General features: G+C 41.8%; 1 protein-coding gene across 1 annotated transcript; it reads right to left on the bottom strand.

Annotated features, from left to right (window-relative positions):
* Nucleotides 1–3,527: 3,527 nt before the first annotated feature.
* On the bottom strand, nucleotides 3,528–13,955 carry LOC128644120 (katanin p80 WD40 repeat-containing subunit B1; the record flags this gene model as incomplete). The annotated part of the gene is made up of 5 exons (XM_053696834.1): nucleotides 3,528–3,644; nucleotides 4,749–4,823; nucleotides 4,913–4,989; nucleotides 12,435–12,584; nucleotides 13,812–13,955. Coding segments are annotated over 5 exons (563 nt in total), but the record flags the coding sequence as incomplete, so codon positions are not given.
* Nucleotides 13,956–18,120: the final 4,165 nt, after the last annotated feature.

Below are 18,120 nucleotides of genomic sequence, written 5' to 3'. Positions count from 1 at the left end.
TGGGCAAGACTCGTGTAGACGAAGGAGGGAATGATGCAGTACCATGCTTACTCCCCTCACTTGAGGAATCATCTTGGGCATCATTGTCATTATCACATAAATCACATTTATTTAAATGAATAGGAATTCTGGCTTCCCCACATTCAGAACACAGTCTATCTGGTAGCTCAGACATGTTAAACAGGCATAAACTTGATCAGAAAGTACAAAAAACGTTTTAAAATAAAACCGTTACTGTCACTTTAAATTTTAAACTGAACACACTTTATTACTGCAATTGCGAAAAAACATGAAGGAATTGTTCAAAATTCACCAAATTTTCACCACAGCGTCTTAAAGCTTTGAAAATATTGCACACCAATTTTGGAAGCTTTAACCCTTAAAATAACGGAACCGGAGCCGTTTTAAGCTTTAAACCCCTTTACAGTCCCTGGTATCTGCTTTGCTGAGACCCAACCAAACCCAAAGGGGAATACGATACCAAATGACGCCTTCAGAAGTCTTTTATAAGTATCAGAGCTCCTCTCACATGCGACTGCATGCCATGCCTCTCAAAAACAAGTGCGCAACACCGGCGCGAAAATGAGACTCTGCCTATGCTTTGGGAAAGCCCCTAAAGAATAAGGTGTCTAAAACAGTGCCTGCCGATATTATTATATCAAAAAACCCAGATAAAATGATTCCTCAAGGCTAAATATGTGTTAATAATCAATCGATTTAGCCCAGAAAAAGTCTACAGTTTAAATAAGCCCTTGTGAAGCCCTTATTTACAATCGTAATAAACATGGCTTACCGGATCCCATAGGGAAAATGACAGCTTCCAGCATTACATCGTCTTGTTAGAATGTGTCATACCTCCAGCAGTAAGAGACTGCACTCTGTTCCCCCAACTGAAGTTAATTGCTCTCAACAGTCCTGTGTGGAACAGCCATGGATTTTAGTTACGGTTGCTAAAATCATTTTCCTCATACAAACAGAATTCTTCATCTCTTTTCTGTTTCTGAGTAAATAGTACGTACCAGCACTATTTGAAAATAACAAACTCTTGATTGAATAATGAAAAACTACAGTTAAACACTAAAAAACTCTAAGCCATCTCCGTGGAGATGTTGCCTGTACAACGGCAAAGAGAATGACTGGGGTAGGCGGAGCCTAGGAGGGATCATGTGACCAGCTTTGCTGGGCTCTTTGCCATTTCCTGTTGGGGAAGAGAATATCCCACAAGTAAGGATGACGCCGTGGACCGGACACACCTATGTTGGAGAAATAGCTGTGAAGTAAGAACAGCGCAGAAGAACCGAGATTCAAGGTAGCAGTTTTATTGGCACATATACAAGACACAATACAATTCCTACTTACAAACGGTAGGTTTTAAAAGAGCCTTTCACAATCTATGATGTGAACAATTCTTTTATCCAGAAGCAAGGAAGACCACAGCCGGCGGATATGTCTCACTTTTCATCAAGGAGCTGCACACAGCTTAGGTCACGGTGGGAAGCTTTATCCAATCCCTTCTTTAAAACAGGTAGATAGCTATTTAATAGCTACCTAGTTAAAATAATTACCAATTTACCTGTAAAATAAATCCTAACCTAAGTTACAAATACACCTACACTATCAATAAATTAAATAAACTACAAATATTTAAACTACAATACAATTAAATAAACTAAACTAAATTACAAAAAATAAAAAAAAAGATTACAAGATTTTTATGCTAATTACACCTATTCTAAGCCCCCTAATAAAATAATAAAGCCCCCAAAATAAAAAAAATTCCCTATTCTAAATTTAAAAAGTTAGCTCTTTTACCTTACCAGCCCTTAAAAGGGCCTTTTGCGGGGCATGCCCCAAAGAAAACTGCTCTTTTGCCTGAAAAAAAAAAACACAATACCACCCCCCAACATTACAACCCACCACCCACATACCCCTATTCTAAACCCACCCAAATCCCCCTTAAAAAAACCTAACACTACCCCCCTGAAGATCTCCCTACCTTGTATTCACCCAGCCGGGCAGAACTCTTCATCCGATCCGGGCGATGTCCTCAATCAAGCGGCAAAGAAGTCTTCTTCCATCCGGGCGATGTCTTCAAGCAAGTGGCAGAGAGTCTTCTTCCATCCGGCGATGTCTTCAAGCAAAGCGGCTTTCTTCGCTCCTCCGCCGCGGAGCATCCATCCGGCACGACGACTTCCAGACGAATGAGGTTCCTTTAAATGACGTCATCCAAGATGGCGTCCGTCGAATTCCGATTGGCTGATAGGATTCTATCAGCCAATCGGAATTAAGGTAGAAAAATCTGATTGGCTGATTGAATCAGCCAATCAGATTCAAGTTCAATCCGATTGGCTGAATCAATCAGCCAATCGGATTGAACTTGAATCTGATTGGCTGATTGCAAGGGAAGACGTTCTTCCACAATAAGCATTGCAAAAAAAAGTTAATTCTTCAGCGGAGCAATGAACTGACTTTGCGTGGCAGAAGGCCATGATAGAATTACTTTCTTTCATTTGAAAAAAGCTCTAAATTGATTTTCAGTGGCTAATATTAAGCTTTGCCGTTCAATAGTCATATGCTATTTCATATTATTTACAAATTCACCCAGACTTGGAGCATCAGGGGATCTCCACTTTTTAAATATTAAGTTGCGTGCAGCCAGTATGGCCATATTTATTAAGTGTATCTCCTGACTGTATACGTTCATCATATAAAAAGATGATATGAAAAGACACCACCCCGTATTTGTTCTGCAGAAATTTATTCAGCCAGTATTGAATCTTTCCCCAAAATTTTCTGACTTTTGGGCATGCCCGAAGACAGTGTATCAGATCCGCTCTTTCCTTATTGCATTTGAAAAAATTCCCTTGATTCCTATCTTGTGCCCACTTACTAATCCTATCCGGGGTAAGATAATTATTCATCAATTTAGTTTGCGATTCTTTCCAACTAATCACTAATGATGCTGCATCTGCCAGCTGAAAACTCCTTAAGATTTCCTCTCTGTATTATGCTAAAATACTTCACAAATTAATCTTTAATTTTATTAAAAATGTTTTTGTCCTGATACGGACTGTAAATTATTATACCAACATGATATTGCTCGTATACCAGCCTTGTATAATTTAAATCCTGCCTCAATCCCTGGATCCCAGACAAATCTAGAGCTTTCCTGTGGTGCTCTTTGCCTCCTACTGCTGGCCAGGAGTGATATTCCCAACAGTAATTGATGATTCCGTGGACTCACCGTATCTTAAGAAATTAACATTTGTTTACTACTAAAATGACACGAATGACATACCCGAAAGCCTCAATTCTCCTCTTCCACATAAGTGGTTACATGCCCATCCAGCTGCATTTTGATCATAAACAATGACAAATCATACCACAGTTCCAGTTCTGTTGATGTTGACGTTCATGGAAATTGCATTAGAACATATCACTAACAAAAAGCTGTGTACATGAATATCATTATACAGAAAAACACGTGCCTAAGGTAATTCCCCATAACCAATCCCTTCATGTCTAACCTCTCCTCTCTAGATATATCCACACCAACCGAAGGAGGCGCAGCAAGGATATCTGTGATCAGCGGAAGGAATCTCTGCAGAATCAACTTTAGTGAGAGACACCCGGTCTGTACATAACTAGTGAGGAAAACAGATGCAATCATAAATATTTATTCTACAAAACAGATAGGGGAACATACATAGGTAACATTAAAAAGTGATATTAAAGTTACTGTTTAATAAATGTAGTGTGACACCAAGTTAAGCAGACATGGTTTATTTTTTTTATTTTAACAAAATAAAAACGTTTAACTTTTTATTTAGCCCCTGCAAGCTTCTTTTCTCTGCCCAACACGGTCTAGCTTTTTTGACAAGGGGCGGTGCAGGCAATGGTAAGTGTACCAACCATACTATTGAAAACTATAACAGTGCACTCTCACGCTGCTGCTATTCAGCTCAAGAGCTCTAGCTTTGACTGCAAACTGCTCCTGTGTAGCATTTTATATTTGTTCTGTTCTCAAAATTAACACTGCGCAGGTTTTTAATCAACTTGGAATTTTCTTTATAGTAACAAGGGGATACGGTTAGATTTTTCAGACTAGGGAGTGAGAGCTGAAGCCCCAGGCCACACTCAGTAAAGCCCTGAATGTCAAACAGGATATACTATGGCTCAGTAATGATGCAACCTTCCCACCTACATGTGTCTAATATGATGACTACAAGGAAACCAATGAAAGAGCTGATGTCTGCAGTAGCAAGTTCCTTAACCATGCTCAGTAGCGGGGGATTTTATATAGCAGGAAGGCTACTTTAGGTAAGGGATTGGTGTCTTTAATCATCATTGCTCTGTTTATTACTGGAAGACAGAGTATTCATCAACAATGTGCTGTATGTTACTGGAAGAAAAGGGATTATCTTTGTACAACACTAGCAAATTCGGATAAAATATTAGTGCAGTGCGTTCCTCGCAGAATAAGGAATAATAGTTAATGGGCTGTGAGTTATATGTTGCAAGAGGGCTAATTTGTGTCATTAACTGCCAGTGAGCAAAATATTAATGTGCTGAGTGTTGCCACCTGTACTTGCTGTATAAAAACAGAACATGGCTGTGGGCTGTAATTATAAGTTATAGTAAATTACAAGTTCTATACCCATTGACAATGTGTAAAATTGTATTAGATCTCCCCTTGTGCAATGTTGATGCACAGAGGTTTTTTGGACTATATGGCTGGGTACAATTACCTCTCATACTTGCTCTGTAGCAGTTTCTCAATTTGAGGTAAGACAGTCGTGCAAAGATCCAGTTTCCAGAGGGACCTAACATGAGACAGTACAACAGAGTTTAGGGTATTTGGATTATGATAAATAAATCCCTAACATCAGGATAAAAGGGGAGATCAACTCACGCTTTCTGGTTAATGATGTTTAGAAGATCCACAACAACTGAGAGGTCATTGATTGCCACAGCAGAGTCCATGGTGGTCTGAAATGCAAGTAATGAGAAAACAGTATTTCTATGGATATTTCCATTATGGATCAATAATTCATTCTCTTTAGGGATCTTTGTATGTAGACCTTTCTTGCCAAATTTCACTATTACTCAACAGTCTAAATTTCCCAATTTTGTTTCTATTTACAGTATTAGCATTCATTTCTAATGCATCATATATACCACAATGTCGTTTTAGGTGCATAAGGTAAATTAGGTAAATGAAGCAAGACATGGATACAGAAACCACAAGAGAAAGATATGATAGTTCTGCTTCTTAAGGGAGCTTAAAATCAAATTGGAATTGGTGGAGACAAAAGTTGAAATAGAAATCATAAATGAAACCGTAATTGAAGAGAAATTAAATTTTAAATATTTTTTAAATATGGGGGGGGGGGGGGGGGGGGATTCCACAGGACATAAAAAGCATAAAAGAAGTCCTGCATTCTAGAGTGGGAGGTGCTGATCACATGACAGAGTGGGTGAGTATTTGTAGACAAGTACACATTCAGAAAAGTAGCATGTGGAATTTGTAAGAAAGGGTTAGAATTTTGAATTTGATCCTAGAGGCAACTGGAGGCCACAACAGGATCAAGGATAGAGAAGCAGAAGAGCATGCACAATATATAAGCAGGACGAGTCTGGCAACAACATTTAAAAACATAATTTATGCTTACCTGATAAATTTATTTCTCTTGTAGTGTATCCAGTCCACGGATCATCCATTACTTGTGGGATATTCTCCTTCCCAACAGGAAGTTGCAAGAGGATCACCCACAGCAGAGCTGCTATATAGCTCCTCCCCTAACTGTCATATCCAGTCATTCGACCGAAAACAAACAGAGAAAGGAGAAACCATAGGGTGCAGTGGTGACTGTAGTTTAATTAAAATTTAGACCTGCCTTAAAAGGACAGGGCGGGCCGTGGACTGGATACACTACAAGAGAAATAAATTTATCAGGTAAGCATAAATTATGTTTTCTCTTGTTAAGTGTATCCAGTCCACGGATCATCCATTACTTGTGGGATACCAATACCAAAGCTAAAGTACACGGATGATGGGAGGGACAAGGCAGGATTAAGCGGAAGGAACCAATGCCTGAAGAACCTTTCTCCCAAACACAGCCTCCGAAGAAGCAAAGTATCAAATTTGTAAAACTTTGAAAAAGTGTGAAGCGAAGACCAAGTCGCAGCCTTGCAAATCTGTTCAACAGAGGCCTCATTTTTGAAGGCCCAGGTGGAAGCCACAGCTCTAGTAGAATGAGCTGTAATCCTTTCAGGGGGCTGCTGTCCAGCAGTCTCATAGGCTAGGCGTATTACGCTCCGAAGCCAAAAGGAAAGAGAGGTTGCCGAAGCTTTTTGACCTCTCCTCTGTCCAGAGTAAACGACAAACAGGAAAGATGTTTGACGAAAATCCTTAGTAGCTTGTAAGTAAAACTTCAAGGCACGGACTACGTCCAGATTATGTAAAAGACGTTCCTTCTTTGAAGAAGGATTAGGGCACAACGATGGAACAACAATCTCTTGATTGATATTCTTGTTAGAAACCACCTTAGGTAAAAACCCAGGTTTGGTACGCAGAACTACCTTATCTGCATGAAAAATCAGATAAGGAGAATCACATTGTAAGGCAGATAGCTCAGAGACTCTCCGAGCCGAGGAAATAGCCATCAAAAACAGAACTTTCCAAGATAAAAGTTTAATATCAATGGAATGAAGGGGTTCAAACGGAACTCCTTGAAGAACCTTAAGAACCAAGTTTAAGCTCCACGGGGGAGCAACAGGTTTAAACACAGGCTTAATTCTAACCAAAGCCTGGCAAAATGCCTGGACGTCTGGAACCTCTGCCAGACGCTTGTGCAAAAGAATAGACAGAGCAGAAATCTGTCCCTTTAAGGAACTAGCTGATAATCCTTTGTCCAAGCCCTCTTGGAGAAAAGACAATATTCTAGGAATCCTAACCTTACTCCATGAGTAATTCTTGGATTCACACCAATAAAGATATTTACTCCATATCTTGTGGTAGATTTTCCTGGTAACAGGCTTTCGTGCCTGTATTAAAGTATCAATGACTGACTCGGAGAAGCCACGCGTTCAATCTCCATGCAGTCAGTCTCAGAGAAATTAGATTTGGATGATTGAAAGGACCTTGTATCAGAAGGTCCTGTCTTAGAGGCAGAGTCCATGGTGGAAAGGATGACATGTCCACTAGGTCTGCATACCAAGTCCTGCGTGGCCACGCAGGTGCTATCAGAATCACAGATGCTCTCTCCTGTTTGATTTTGGCAATAAGTCGAGGGAGCAGAGGAAACGGTGGAAACACATAAGCCAGGTTGAAGAACCAAGGCGCTGCTAGAGCATCTATCAGCGTCGCTTCTGGGTCCCTGGACCTGGATCCGTAACAAGGAAGCTTGGCGTTCTGGCGAGACGCCATGAGATCCAACTCTGGTTTGCCCCAACGATGAATCAACTGAGCAAACACCTCCGGATGGAGTTCCCACTCCCCCGGATGGAAAGTCTGACGACTTAGAAAATCCGCCTCCCAGTTCTCCACGCCTGGGATATGGATTGCTGACAGGTGGCAAGAGTGTTACTCTGCCCAGCGAATTATCTTTGAGTCTTCTAACATCGCTAGGGAACTCCTGGTTCCCCCTTGATGGTTGATGTAAGCCACAGTCGTGATGTTGTCCGACTGAAATCTGATGAACCTCAGTGTTGCTAACTGAGGCCAAGCCAGAAGAGCATTGAATATTGCTCTTAACTCCAGAATATTTATTGGAAGGAGTTTCTCCTCCTGAGTCCACGATCCCTGTGCCTTCAGGGAATTCCAGACTGCACCCCAACCTAGAAGGCTGGCATCTGTTGTTACAATTGTCCAATCTGGCCTGCGAAAGGTCATACCCTTGGACAGGTGTACCTGAGACAACCACCAGAGAAGAGAATCTCTGGTCTCTTGATCCAGATTTAGCAGAGGGGACAAATCTGTGTAATCCCCATTCCACTGACTCAGCATGCATAATTGCAGCGGTCTGAGATGAAGGCGCGCAAATGGCACTATGTCCATTGCCGCTACCATTAAGCCGATTACCTCCATACACTGAGCTACCGAAGGGCGCGGAATGGAGTGAAGAACACGGCAAGCATTTAGAAGTTTTGATAACCTGGACTCCGTCAGGTAAATTTTCATTTCTACAGAATCTATAAGAGTCCCTAAGAAGGAGACTCTTGTGAGTGGGGATAGAGAACTCTTTTCCTCATTCACTTTCCACCCGTGCGACCTCAGAAATGCCAGAACTATCTCTGTATGAGACTTGGTAAGTTGAAAGCTTGACGCCTGTATCAGGATGTCGTCTAGATACGGAGCCACTGCTATGCCTCGCGGTCTTAGAACCGCCAGAAGTGAGCCCAGAACCTTTGTAAAGATTCTCGGGGCTGTAGCCATCCCGAAGGGAAGAGCTACAAATTGGTAATGCCTGTCTAGAAAGGCAAACCTTAGAAACCGATGATGATCTTTGTGAATCGGTATGTGAAGGTAGGCATCCTTTAAGTCCACTGTGGTCACGTACTGACCTTCTTGGATCATGGGTAGGATGGTCCGAATAGTTTCCATTTTGAAAGATGGAACTCTGAGGAATTTGTTTAAGATCTTTAGATCCAAAATTGGTCTGAAGGTTCCCTCTTTTTTGGGAACCACAAACAGATTCAAATAAAAACCCTGTCCTTGTTCCGTCCGTGGAACTGGATGGATCACTCCCATAACTAGGAGGTCTTGCACACAGCGTAGGAATGCCTCTTTCTTTATCTGATTTGCAGATAGCCTTGAAAGATGAAATCTCCCTTGTGGAGGGGAAGCTTTGAAGTCCAGAAGATATCCCTGAGATATGATCTCCAACGCCCAGGGATCCTGAACATCTCTTGCCCACGCCTGGGCGAAGAGAGAAAGTCTGCCCCCTACTAGATCCGTCGCCGGATAGGGGGGCCGTTCCTTCATGCTGTCTTAGAGGCAGCAGCAGGCTTTCTGGCCTGCTTGCCTTTGTTCCAGGACTGGTTAGGTTTCCAGGCCTGCTTAGATTGAGCAAAAGTTCCCTCTTGTTTTGAAGCGGAGGAAGTTGATGCTGCACCTGCCTTGAAATTTCGAAAGGCACGAAAATTAGACTGTTTGGCCTTTGCTTTGGCCCTGTCCTGAGGAAGGGTGTGACCCTTACCTCCAGTAATGCCAGCAATAATTTCCTTCAAACCAGGCCCGAATAAGGTCTGCCCCTGGAAAGGAATGTTGAGTAATTTAGACTTTCAGCTGACCAGGATTTAAGCCATAGCGCCCTACGCGCTTGGATGGCGAATCCGGAATTCTTAGCCGTTAGTTTAGTCAAATGAACAATGGCATCAGAAACAAATGAGTTAGCTAGCTTAAGTGTTCTAAGCTTGTCAATAATTTCAGTCAATAATTTCAGTCAATGGAGCTGTATGGATGGTCTCTTCCAGGGCCTCAAACCAGAATGCCGCCGCGGCCGTGACAGGCACAATGCATGCAAGGGGCTGTAAAATAAAACCTTGTTGAATAAACATTTTCTTAAGGTAACCCTCTAATTTTTTATCCATTGGATCTGAAAAAGCACAACTGTCCTCAACCGGGATAGTAGTACGCTTTGCTAAAGTAGAAACTGCTCCCTCCACCTTAGGGACCGTCTGCCATAAGTCCTGTGTAGTGGCGTCTATTGGAAACATTTTTCTAAATATAGGTGGGGGGGAAAAAGGCACCCCCGGTCTATCCCACTCCTTGCTAATAATTTCTGTAAGCCTTTTAGGTATAGGAAAAACATCAGTACACACCGGTACCGCATAGTATTTATCCAGCCTACACAATTTCTCTGGTACTGCAACTGTGTTACAGTCATTCAGAGCAGCTAATACCTCCCCAAGCAACACACGGAGGTTCTCAAGCTTAAATTTAAAAATCTCTGAATCAGGTTTCCCCGAATCAGAGATGTCACCCACAGACTGAAGCTCTCCGTCCTCATGATCTGCATATTGTGACGCAGTATCAGACATGGCCCTTACAGCATCTGTGCGCTCTGTATTTCTCCTAACCCCAGAGCAATCGCGCTTGCCTCTTAATTCAGGCAACCTGGATAATACCTCTGACAGGGTATTATTCATGATTGCAGCCATGTCCTGCAAGGTAATCGCTATGGGCGTCCCTGATGTAATTGGCGCCATATTAGCGTGCATCCCCTGAGCGGGAGGCGAAGGGTCTGACACGTGGGGAGAGTTAGTCGGCATAACTTCCCCCTCGTCAGAATCTTCTAGTGATATTTCTTTTATAGTTAAAGACTGATCTTTACTGTTTAAGGTGAAATCAATACATTTAGTACACATTCTCCTATGGGGCTCCACCATGGCTTTCAAACATAATGAACAAGTAGTTTCCTCTGTGTCAGACATGTTTAAACAGACTAGCAATGAGACTAGCAAGCTTGGAAAACACTTTAAACAAGTTTACAAGCAATATAAAAAATGTTACTGCACCTTTAAGAAACACAAATTTTGTCAAAATTTGAAATAACAGTGAAAAAAGGCAGTTACACTAACTAAATTTTTACAGTGTATGTAACAAGTTAGCAGAGCATTGCACCCACTTGCAAATGGATGATTAACCCAAAACTGAATAATAAAAGACAAAAACGTTTTTTTTTTTTTTTGTTTTTTTCAAACAGTCACAACAACTGCCACAGCTCTACTGTGGCTTTTTACCTCCCTCAAAAACGACTTTGAAGCCTTTTGAGCCCTCCAGAGATGTCCTGGATCATGCAGGAAGAAGCTGGATGTCTGTGTCAGTAATTTTATCTGCACAGAAAAGCACTAAAATAGGCCCTTCCCACTCATATTGCAACAGTGGAAAGCCTAAGGAAACTGTTACTAGGCAAAATTCAAGCCAGCCATGTGGAAAAAAACTAGGCCCCAATAAGTTTTATCACCAAATACATATAAAAACGATTAAACATGCCAGCAAACGTTTTATATTACATTTTTATAAGAGTATGTATCTCTATTAATAAGCCTGATACCAGTCGCTATCACTGCATTTAAGGCTTTACTTACATTAGTTCGGTATCAGCAGCATTTTCTAGCAAATTCCATCCCTAGAAAAATATTAACTGCACATACCTTATTGCAGGAAAACCTGCACGCCATTCCCTCTCTGAAGTTACCTCACTCCTCAGAATATGTGAGAACAGCCATGGATCTTAGTTACTTCTGCTAAGATCATAGAAAACGCAGGCAGATTCTTCTTCTAAATACTGCCTGAGATAAACAGTACACTCCGGCACCATTTAAAAGTCCTCTTACGACCTCCATCTTGGTTGAGGCTTGCAAGAGAATGACTGGATATGACAGTTAGGGGAGGAGCTATATAGCAGCTCTGCTGTGGGTGATCCTCTTGCAACTTCCTGTTGGGAAGGAGAATATCCCACAAGTAATGGATGATCCGTGGACTGGATACACTTAACAAGAGAAATAGGGTTAGCCTATTAACAAGTTAACTAGTGTTACAGTAATCACGACAATACAGAAGTCTTTAAATCAACATGTTTCCTGGGGAAAATGTAAGTAATATTTGCTGATGAGAGAAACAGAATTAAGTAGTAAGAATATGTGGGGTGAAAGGAATAGCACAATAAATTGTTGTAGGCTAAGGAAGGAACAAATTGGGATAGAAGAGAGGCTGGAGAAGTGATGCAGGTCAAAATGGCTGTGGTATCATATTAGAGACTTAAGGATATTAAAGAGCTGCAACTAGAAAATAGGACAGATATGGTGTAGTTTAGAAATGAAAGAAAAAGTGGGTAACAGTGAGAAGTAGCACATTTGTTACTATTAAAGGGACATGAAACCCCAAGTTTTTCTTTCACAATTCAGATAGAGAATACAATTTTAAATAACTTTCTAAATTTAGGTCTATTAAAAAATGTGCTTCATTCTTTTGGTATCCTTTGTTAAAAGCAGCAATGCACTATTGGGAGCTAGCCGACATCTGGTGAGCCAATAACAAAAGGAATGTTTGTGCAGCCACTAATCAGCAGCTAGCTCCGAGTAGTGCACTACCTAGGTATGTTTTTAAACAAAGGATACCAAAAGATTAGATAATAGAAGTAAATTGAAAAGTTGTTTAAACTTTCATGATTCAGACATAGCATGCAATTTTAATTTTACTGTCCCTTTAAAGAGAACAACAACAACATGGGAGTTTGAAGGAGTAGAAATGACAGGGCTTTAAGAGGAAATTATTTAAATTGAAGATTAAGGTTGTAATGTAGAAGAAAGGGATAAAGCCAGACTGCAAAGCGATGTCCTGTGGGAAGGTTCACAAGGGTCTAAGGGACTGGCCATAAGTTAAAGCCAAAGGAAAGTACAGTATGTATGTCTAGTGTTCTTTTTACCTTAATATCCCCTGTGCTATACATCACCCTCACTGTATCCAGGCTGCGCATGCGGCTGGTCAGTACCATACACATTGTATCATGCCCCTTCCGGATCTGAGACACAGCTTCTTCATCCACTACTTCAGTTGGTGATGAGCCTTTCACTGCCTATGATAAGGGTGGGAGATTAACTAAATGGTGCTAGAAAGGAGGAAATCGTTCAGCTTTACCATAACATACAACTGTAATGCTGGAATATGGTATGTGACGCAAAGCTTATAAATAGATTTTGTAATATCATCTAACGCTTCATAACAGCTGTGAAGATGGAGGGGAGGTTGGGTTTCCATTGTTTAACCTGGATGGCATGGGAGGAATTGGAGAGGGGCGATAGAGCTTTATCATAGTAGAGTGCCTCTCAGTTGGGGTTCTATTTCCCCACCCGTTTTTTTTTTTTGCTTTGTTATCCTTCTCTCTCCTTCGGACTTTACATCCGGTCAGTAGGAAAGAAGAAAAGAGTGAACCGAGTCATAATTTAATTCAAGCTCAAAAGCTCAAAGATATGACGACTCCAGATATTCACTGTCCGGCGGGCTTTGGGCCTTGAACTTCAGAGGATTAATTTCACATTCTGTAAAATGTCAATGTATTGTTTTATTTTGATGTGATTGATCGTTAGTCTTAACTCTCAACTGGTCCTGATGACATCTAGAGATTAGCCTAAGGGCTCTATTGGACTAAAAGTACAGTACTACGTAAATGTGAACACTAAGTTAAGACTGAATTTCTACTACAAAATGGGAAGTTATGTCATGCTACATGCTAATTTCTATGCTCTAAAATCTCATGTTGGGTATACTACCAGAGTTTGTTGCAAGAATATTGGATACCATTTATGTTTGTAGATGCCCTACAGGGGACACCCACAACGTGTATATTTTCTATGTTATTGTGTTTATGTGGGACTGATTTGTCCCGGGTTGTACTAATTTCCTAAATAAAGAATACTCTTTAATAAAATAAAATAACAGCTGTGTTATGTCTAAGAATCTACTCCAGAGCAATACTGCTGTGTATCCTATTGTAAAGCCTTCAGGAGACTTACAGGACGTTTTAGTAAAATATGGAACGGGTGAAAAATAAAAATGATAGGATAGGCTATATGGAGTTAAAAAAAGTAATAGATTTTATTAAAAATGATCAGACTCGAGCTCCAAAGAACAGAAGGATCAGCTTCTAGCATTTGAATGAATCTTGGGATAAAATTGTTATTTAAACATGGCATTTTCTTACATTCTCAGGGAGGTGCTACATAGGTATCAATGCAGAGTACACCAGCTTCTAGAAGAACATAACACAAATTACCCATTCACTGTGCCTAAATGTATTACTTACAGGCAGAAAGTCTGCTGCTTTGAGACCAATGGGTTCATTGCGTGTGGCAGATATCACAGGAGGATTGCTGGGCTTCACAGGTGCTTCTGGAGGATCCGGTGATACAATAGGAGTAGATGTAGCAACTGGAGGTCTTTGCAGATGCTAATAACAAAGGCAGAAAATTCATCTGAATAAACACAATAGCATCTGCAAGGTGAGGGTTAATATATGTGAATTTAAGTTTCTCTCTGAGAAAGTGACGTTAAATTATTCATGGAGCAGAGTCGCCCAAATCAGAAGATGTGTATAAAAACACACCAAGACATCTCATTATTAAAAAGGTTGCTCACTTTTTCTTTGTTAAACCTTTGCAGTAAATGTTCTAAAAAGCAGTGTTTGCAGGAATACCGGTTTTAACCCTGTAAGGACGTAGGCAGTTGTCCAAGTTCTGAAAGTAAACAAAACCTAGAACAGCGCTGATTGCTCATTTTACGGGGGGAGCAAGGGAGCCACAAAATGGACGGGGACAGGGACGGGGGGGAACAGCAAAGTAAACGGAAAAAACAACAACTTCCTAGCGATAAAACATAATTTATACCAGATAACCAGATAAATTCCTTTCCTTCCGGATAGGGAGAGTTCACGGCTTCATTCCTTACTGTTGGGAAATGAAACACCTGGCTACCAGGAGGAGGCAAAGACACCCCAGCCAAAGACTTAAATATCCCTCCCACTTTCTCATTACCCCAGTCATTCTGCTGAGGGAACAAGGAAAAGTAGGAGAAACATTAGGGTATAAATGGTGCCAGAAGAATAAAATAAATAAGAGGGGACCGCCCATAGACTAGAAAAAAAAAAATGTGCGGGGGCTGTGGACTCTCCCTATCCGGAAGGAAAGGAATTTATCTGGTAAGAATAAATTATGTTTTCCTTCCTAAGATAGGGAAAGTCCACGGCTTCATTCCTTACTGTTGGGAAAACTATACCCAAGCTCCAGAGGACACTGAATAAAAAACGGGAGGGAACAAAAAGGAAGAGACAGACCCTATTCTGAAGGCACCACAGCCTGCAAAACTTTTCTCCCGAAAGCTGCTTCAGCCGAAAGCAAAAACATCAAACTTGTAAAATTTTGAAAAAGAATGTAAGGAGGACCAGGTAGCCCCTTTACAAATGTGATTCATAGAGGCCTCGTTCTTAAAGGCCCAAGAGGAAGCCACTGCTCTAGTGGAATGAGCCGTTATCCTCTCAGGAGGATGATGTCCCGCTGTCTTGTAAACTAAGCGGATAACACTCCTTAACCAAAAAGATAGGGAAGTCTAAGTAGCCTTCTGCCCCTTACGCTTCCCAGAATAGACAATAAAGAGGAAGATTGTCTAAACTCCTTAGTAGCTTGAAGATAGAACTTCAAGGCGCGAACCACATGCAAATTGTGAAGTAAGCGTTCCTTCGATGGAGGAGGATTAGGACACAAGGAAGGAACCACAATCTCCAGATTGATGTTGCGATCTGACACAACCTTAGGAAGAAAACCTAATTTAGTACGTAAAACTGCCTTATCTGCATGAAAAATCATATAAAGGGGCTCAAATTGCAAAGCAGAGATCTCAGAAACTCTGCGCTCAGAGGCAATAGCCAATAAAATGAGAACCTTCCAAGATAACAATTTAAAGTCAACAGAATGCAGAGGCTCAAAACAGAACCTGTTTTTGTTTGCAAAACCCGAACAACAAGATTTAGGCTCCAAGGAGGAGCCCCAGATCTAAACACAGGTCTGATCCTAATCAGAGCCTTAAAGGACTGCACGTCTGAAAGCTCAGCCAGTCTCTTGTGCAATAGAACCAACAGGGCCAAAATCTGTCCCCTCAGGGAACTAGCAGAAAGGCCCTTCTCCAGCCCATCCTGGAGAAAAGATAAGATCCTGGCAACCTTAAATCTGTGGCAGGAAAAACCACACTCTTCACACCAGAATAAGTAGGTCCTCCACACCTTGTGGTAGATATGCCGAGTAACTGGTTTACGAGCTTGAATAAGAATATCAATGACACTCAGAGAAACCTCTCTTGGCTAAGCGTTCAATCTCCATGCAGTCGGCCTCAGAGAATCTAGATTTTGATGAACAAATGGACCTTGTATCAGCAGGTCTCTCCGACAAGGTAACTTCCATGGAGGAGATGAGAACATCCCCACTAGATCCGCGAACCACGTCCTTTGCGGCCACGATGGAGCAATCAGGATTACTGATAGCCGCTCCTGCTTGATGCGGGCCACCACTCGAGGAAGCGGTAATGGAGGAAAAAGATATGAGTTTGAACCTCCAGGACACTGCTAGTGCATCTATTAGATCCGCTTGTTGATCCCTCAACCTCGACCCATACCTGGGTAGCTTGGTATTGAGACGGGACGCCATTAGATCTATCTCCGACATCCCCCACTTGCTGCATATCTCTGCAAACACCTCGGGATGGAGAAACTATTCCCCTGGATGGAAGGATTGCCTGCTGAAAAAATCTGCCTCCAAGTTATCCACACTCTGAATGTGGATCGCTGATAGTAAACAGCTGTGGGCCTCCGCCCACTCCAGAATCTGAGATACTTCCTTCATCGCCAAGGAACTTCTTGTTCCCCCCTGATGGTTGATGTAAGCCACCGTGGTTATATATTCTTATTGGAATCTGATAAACTGGGATGATCCAGAAGTGGCCAAGCCTTCAAGGCCTTGAAGATTGCCGTAGTTCCAAAATATTGATCGGGAGGGAGGACTCCTCCTGAGTCCACAACCCCTGTGCCTGCCTGGCACCCCAAACAGCTCTCCATCCGAATAGGCTTGCGTTCGTAGTCACAATCTCCCAGGATGGTCTTAAAGGGACACTGAACGTGGTTCAGATAGCGCATGCAATTTTAAGCAACTTTCTAATTTACTCCTATGATTAATTTTCTACGTTCTCTTGCTATCTTTATTTGAAAAAGATGGCATCTAAGCTTTTTTTTTTTTGTTCAGGACCCTGGACAGCACTTTTTTATTGGTGGATTAATTTATCCACCAATCAGCAAGAACAACCCAGGCTGTTCACCAAAAATGGGCCGGCATCTAAACTTACATTTCAAATAAAGATACCAAGAGAATGAAGACAATTTGATAATAGGAGTAAATTAGAAAGTTGCTTAAAATGTCATGCTCTATCTGAATCACAAATTTGGGTTAAGTGTAACTTTAAGAAGCATGTCCCTCGGGACAGATGATCTGGACAGAGCCACCAAGAGAGCGATTCTCTCGACCGGCTGTCTAATACAATCTGTTGAGACAGATCTGAATGATCGCCGTTCCACTGCCTCAGCACGCACAGTTGTAAAGGTCTAAGAAGGAACCTGGCAAAAAGAATGATGTCCATGCAGGACACCATGAGACCAACCACCTCCATACACTGAGCCACAGAGGGACTCAAGGAGGTCCGGAGGGCAAGACATGCCGAAGTTAGCTTGCAATGTCTCTGGTCTGTTAGAAATATCCTCATGGATATGAAGTCGAATATAGTACCCAGGAATTCCACCCTGGTACTTGGAAAAGAGTTCTCTTATCCCAAGTTTATCTTCCATCCATGTTATCAAAGAAGACTGAGAAGGGACTCTGAGAATTCTTCCGCAAGACGAAAGGATGGTACTTGCACCAGAATATCGTCCAAGTATGGGGCTATTACAATACCCTGAGTTCTGGCAACGGCTAGAAGAGCCACCAGAACCTTTGTAAAGATTCTTGGAGCAGTAGCTAGGCCAAACGGAAGGGCAATGAACTGGAAATGCTGGTCCAGGAATGCAAACCTCAGGAACTTAAAGTGTTCCCTGACGATTGGAACATGAAGGTAAGCATCCTTCAGATCTATAGTGGTCATAAACTGGAAAGTTCCCTTCTCCTCTGGGACCACGAAAGGGTTTGAATAAAACCCCAAACATCTTTCTTCAATAGGCACCGGGACAACAACTCCTAAGGAGGATAGATCCTGAACGCACCCTGGAAAGGCATCCCTCTTTTCTGGTCTGATAGACTGATTCGAGAGAAGGAATCTGCCCCTTGGCAGATGAGATTTGAAGCCTATCTTATATCCCTGAGATACCCCCTCCAGGACCCATGGATCCTGTACGTCCTTAAAACAGGCGTCTGAAAATAAAAAGATAGAGAGTCTGTCCCTACACGATCCGATCCCGGATCGGGGCCACCCCTTTATGCCGATTTGTTTTCGGCTGGCTTCTTATTCTGCTTGGATTTATTCCAGGACTGAGCCGGCTTCCAAGTACTCTTGGGTTGCTCAGGCTTGGAGCAGAATTGATGTTT

This window comes from Bombina bombina, unplaced genomic scaffold (assembly GCF_027579735.1).
Source record: "Bombina bombina isolate aBomBom1 unplaced genomic scaffold, aBomBom1.pri scaffold_1600, whole genome shotgun sequence".
NCBI classification, from domain to species: domain Eukaryota; kingdom Metazoa; phylum Chordata; class Amphibia; order Anura; family Bombinatoridae; genus Bombina; species Bombina bombina.
The sequence above is the reverse complement of the archived record's forward strand: the minus strand, read 5'-3'. Positions and strand labels throughout refer to the sequence as shown.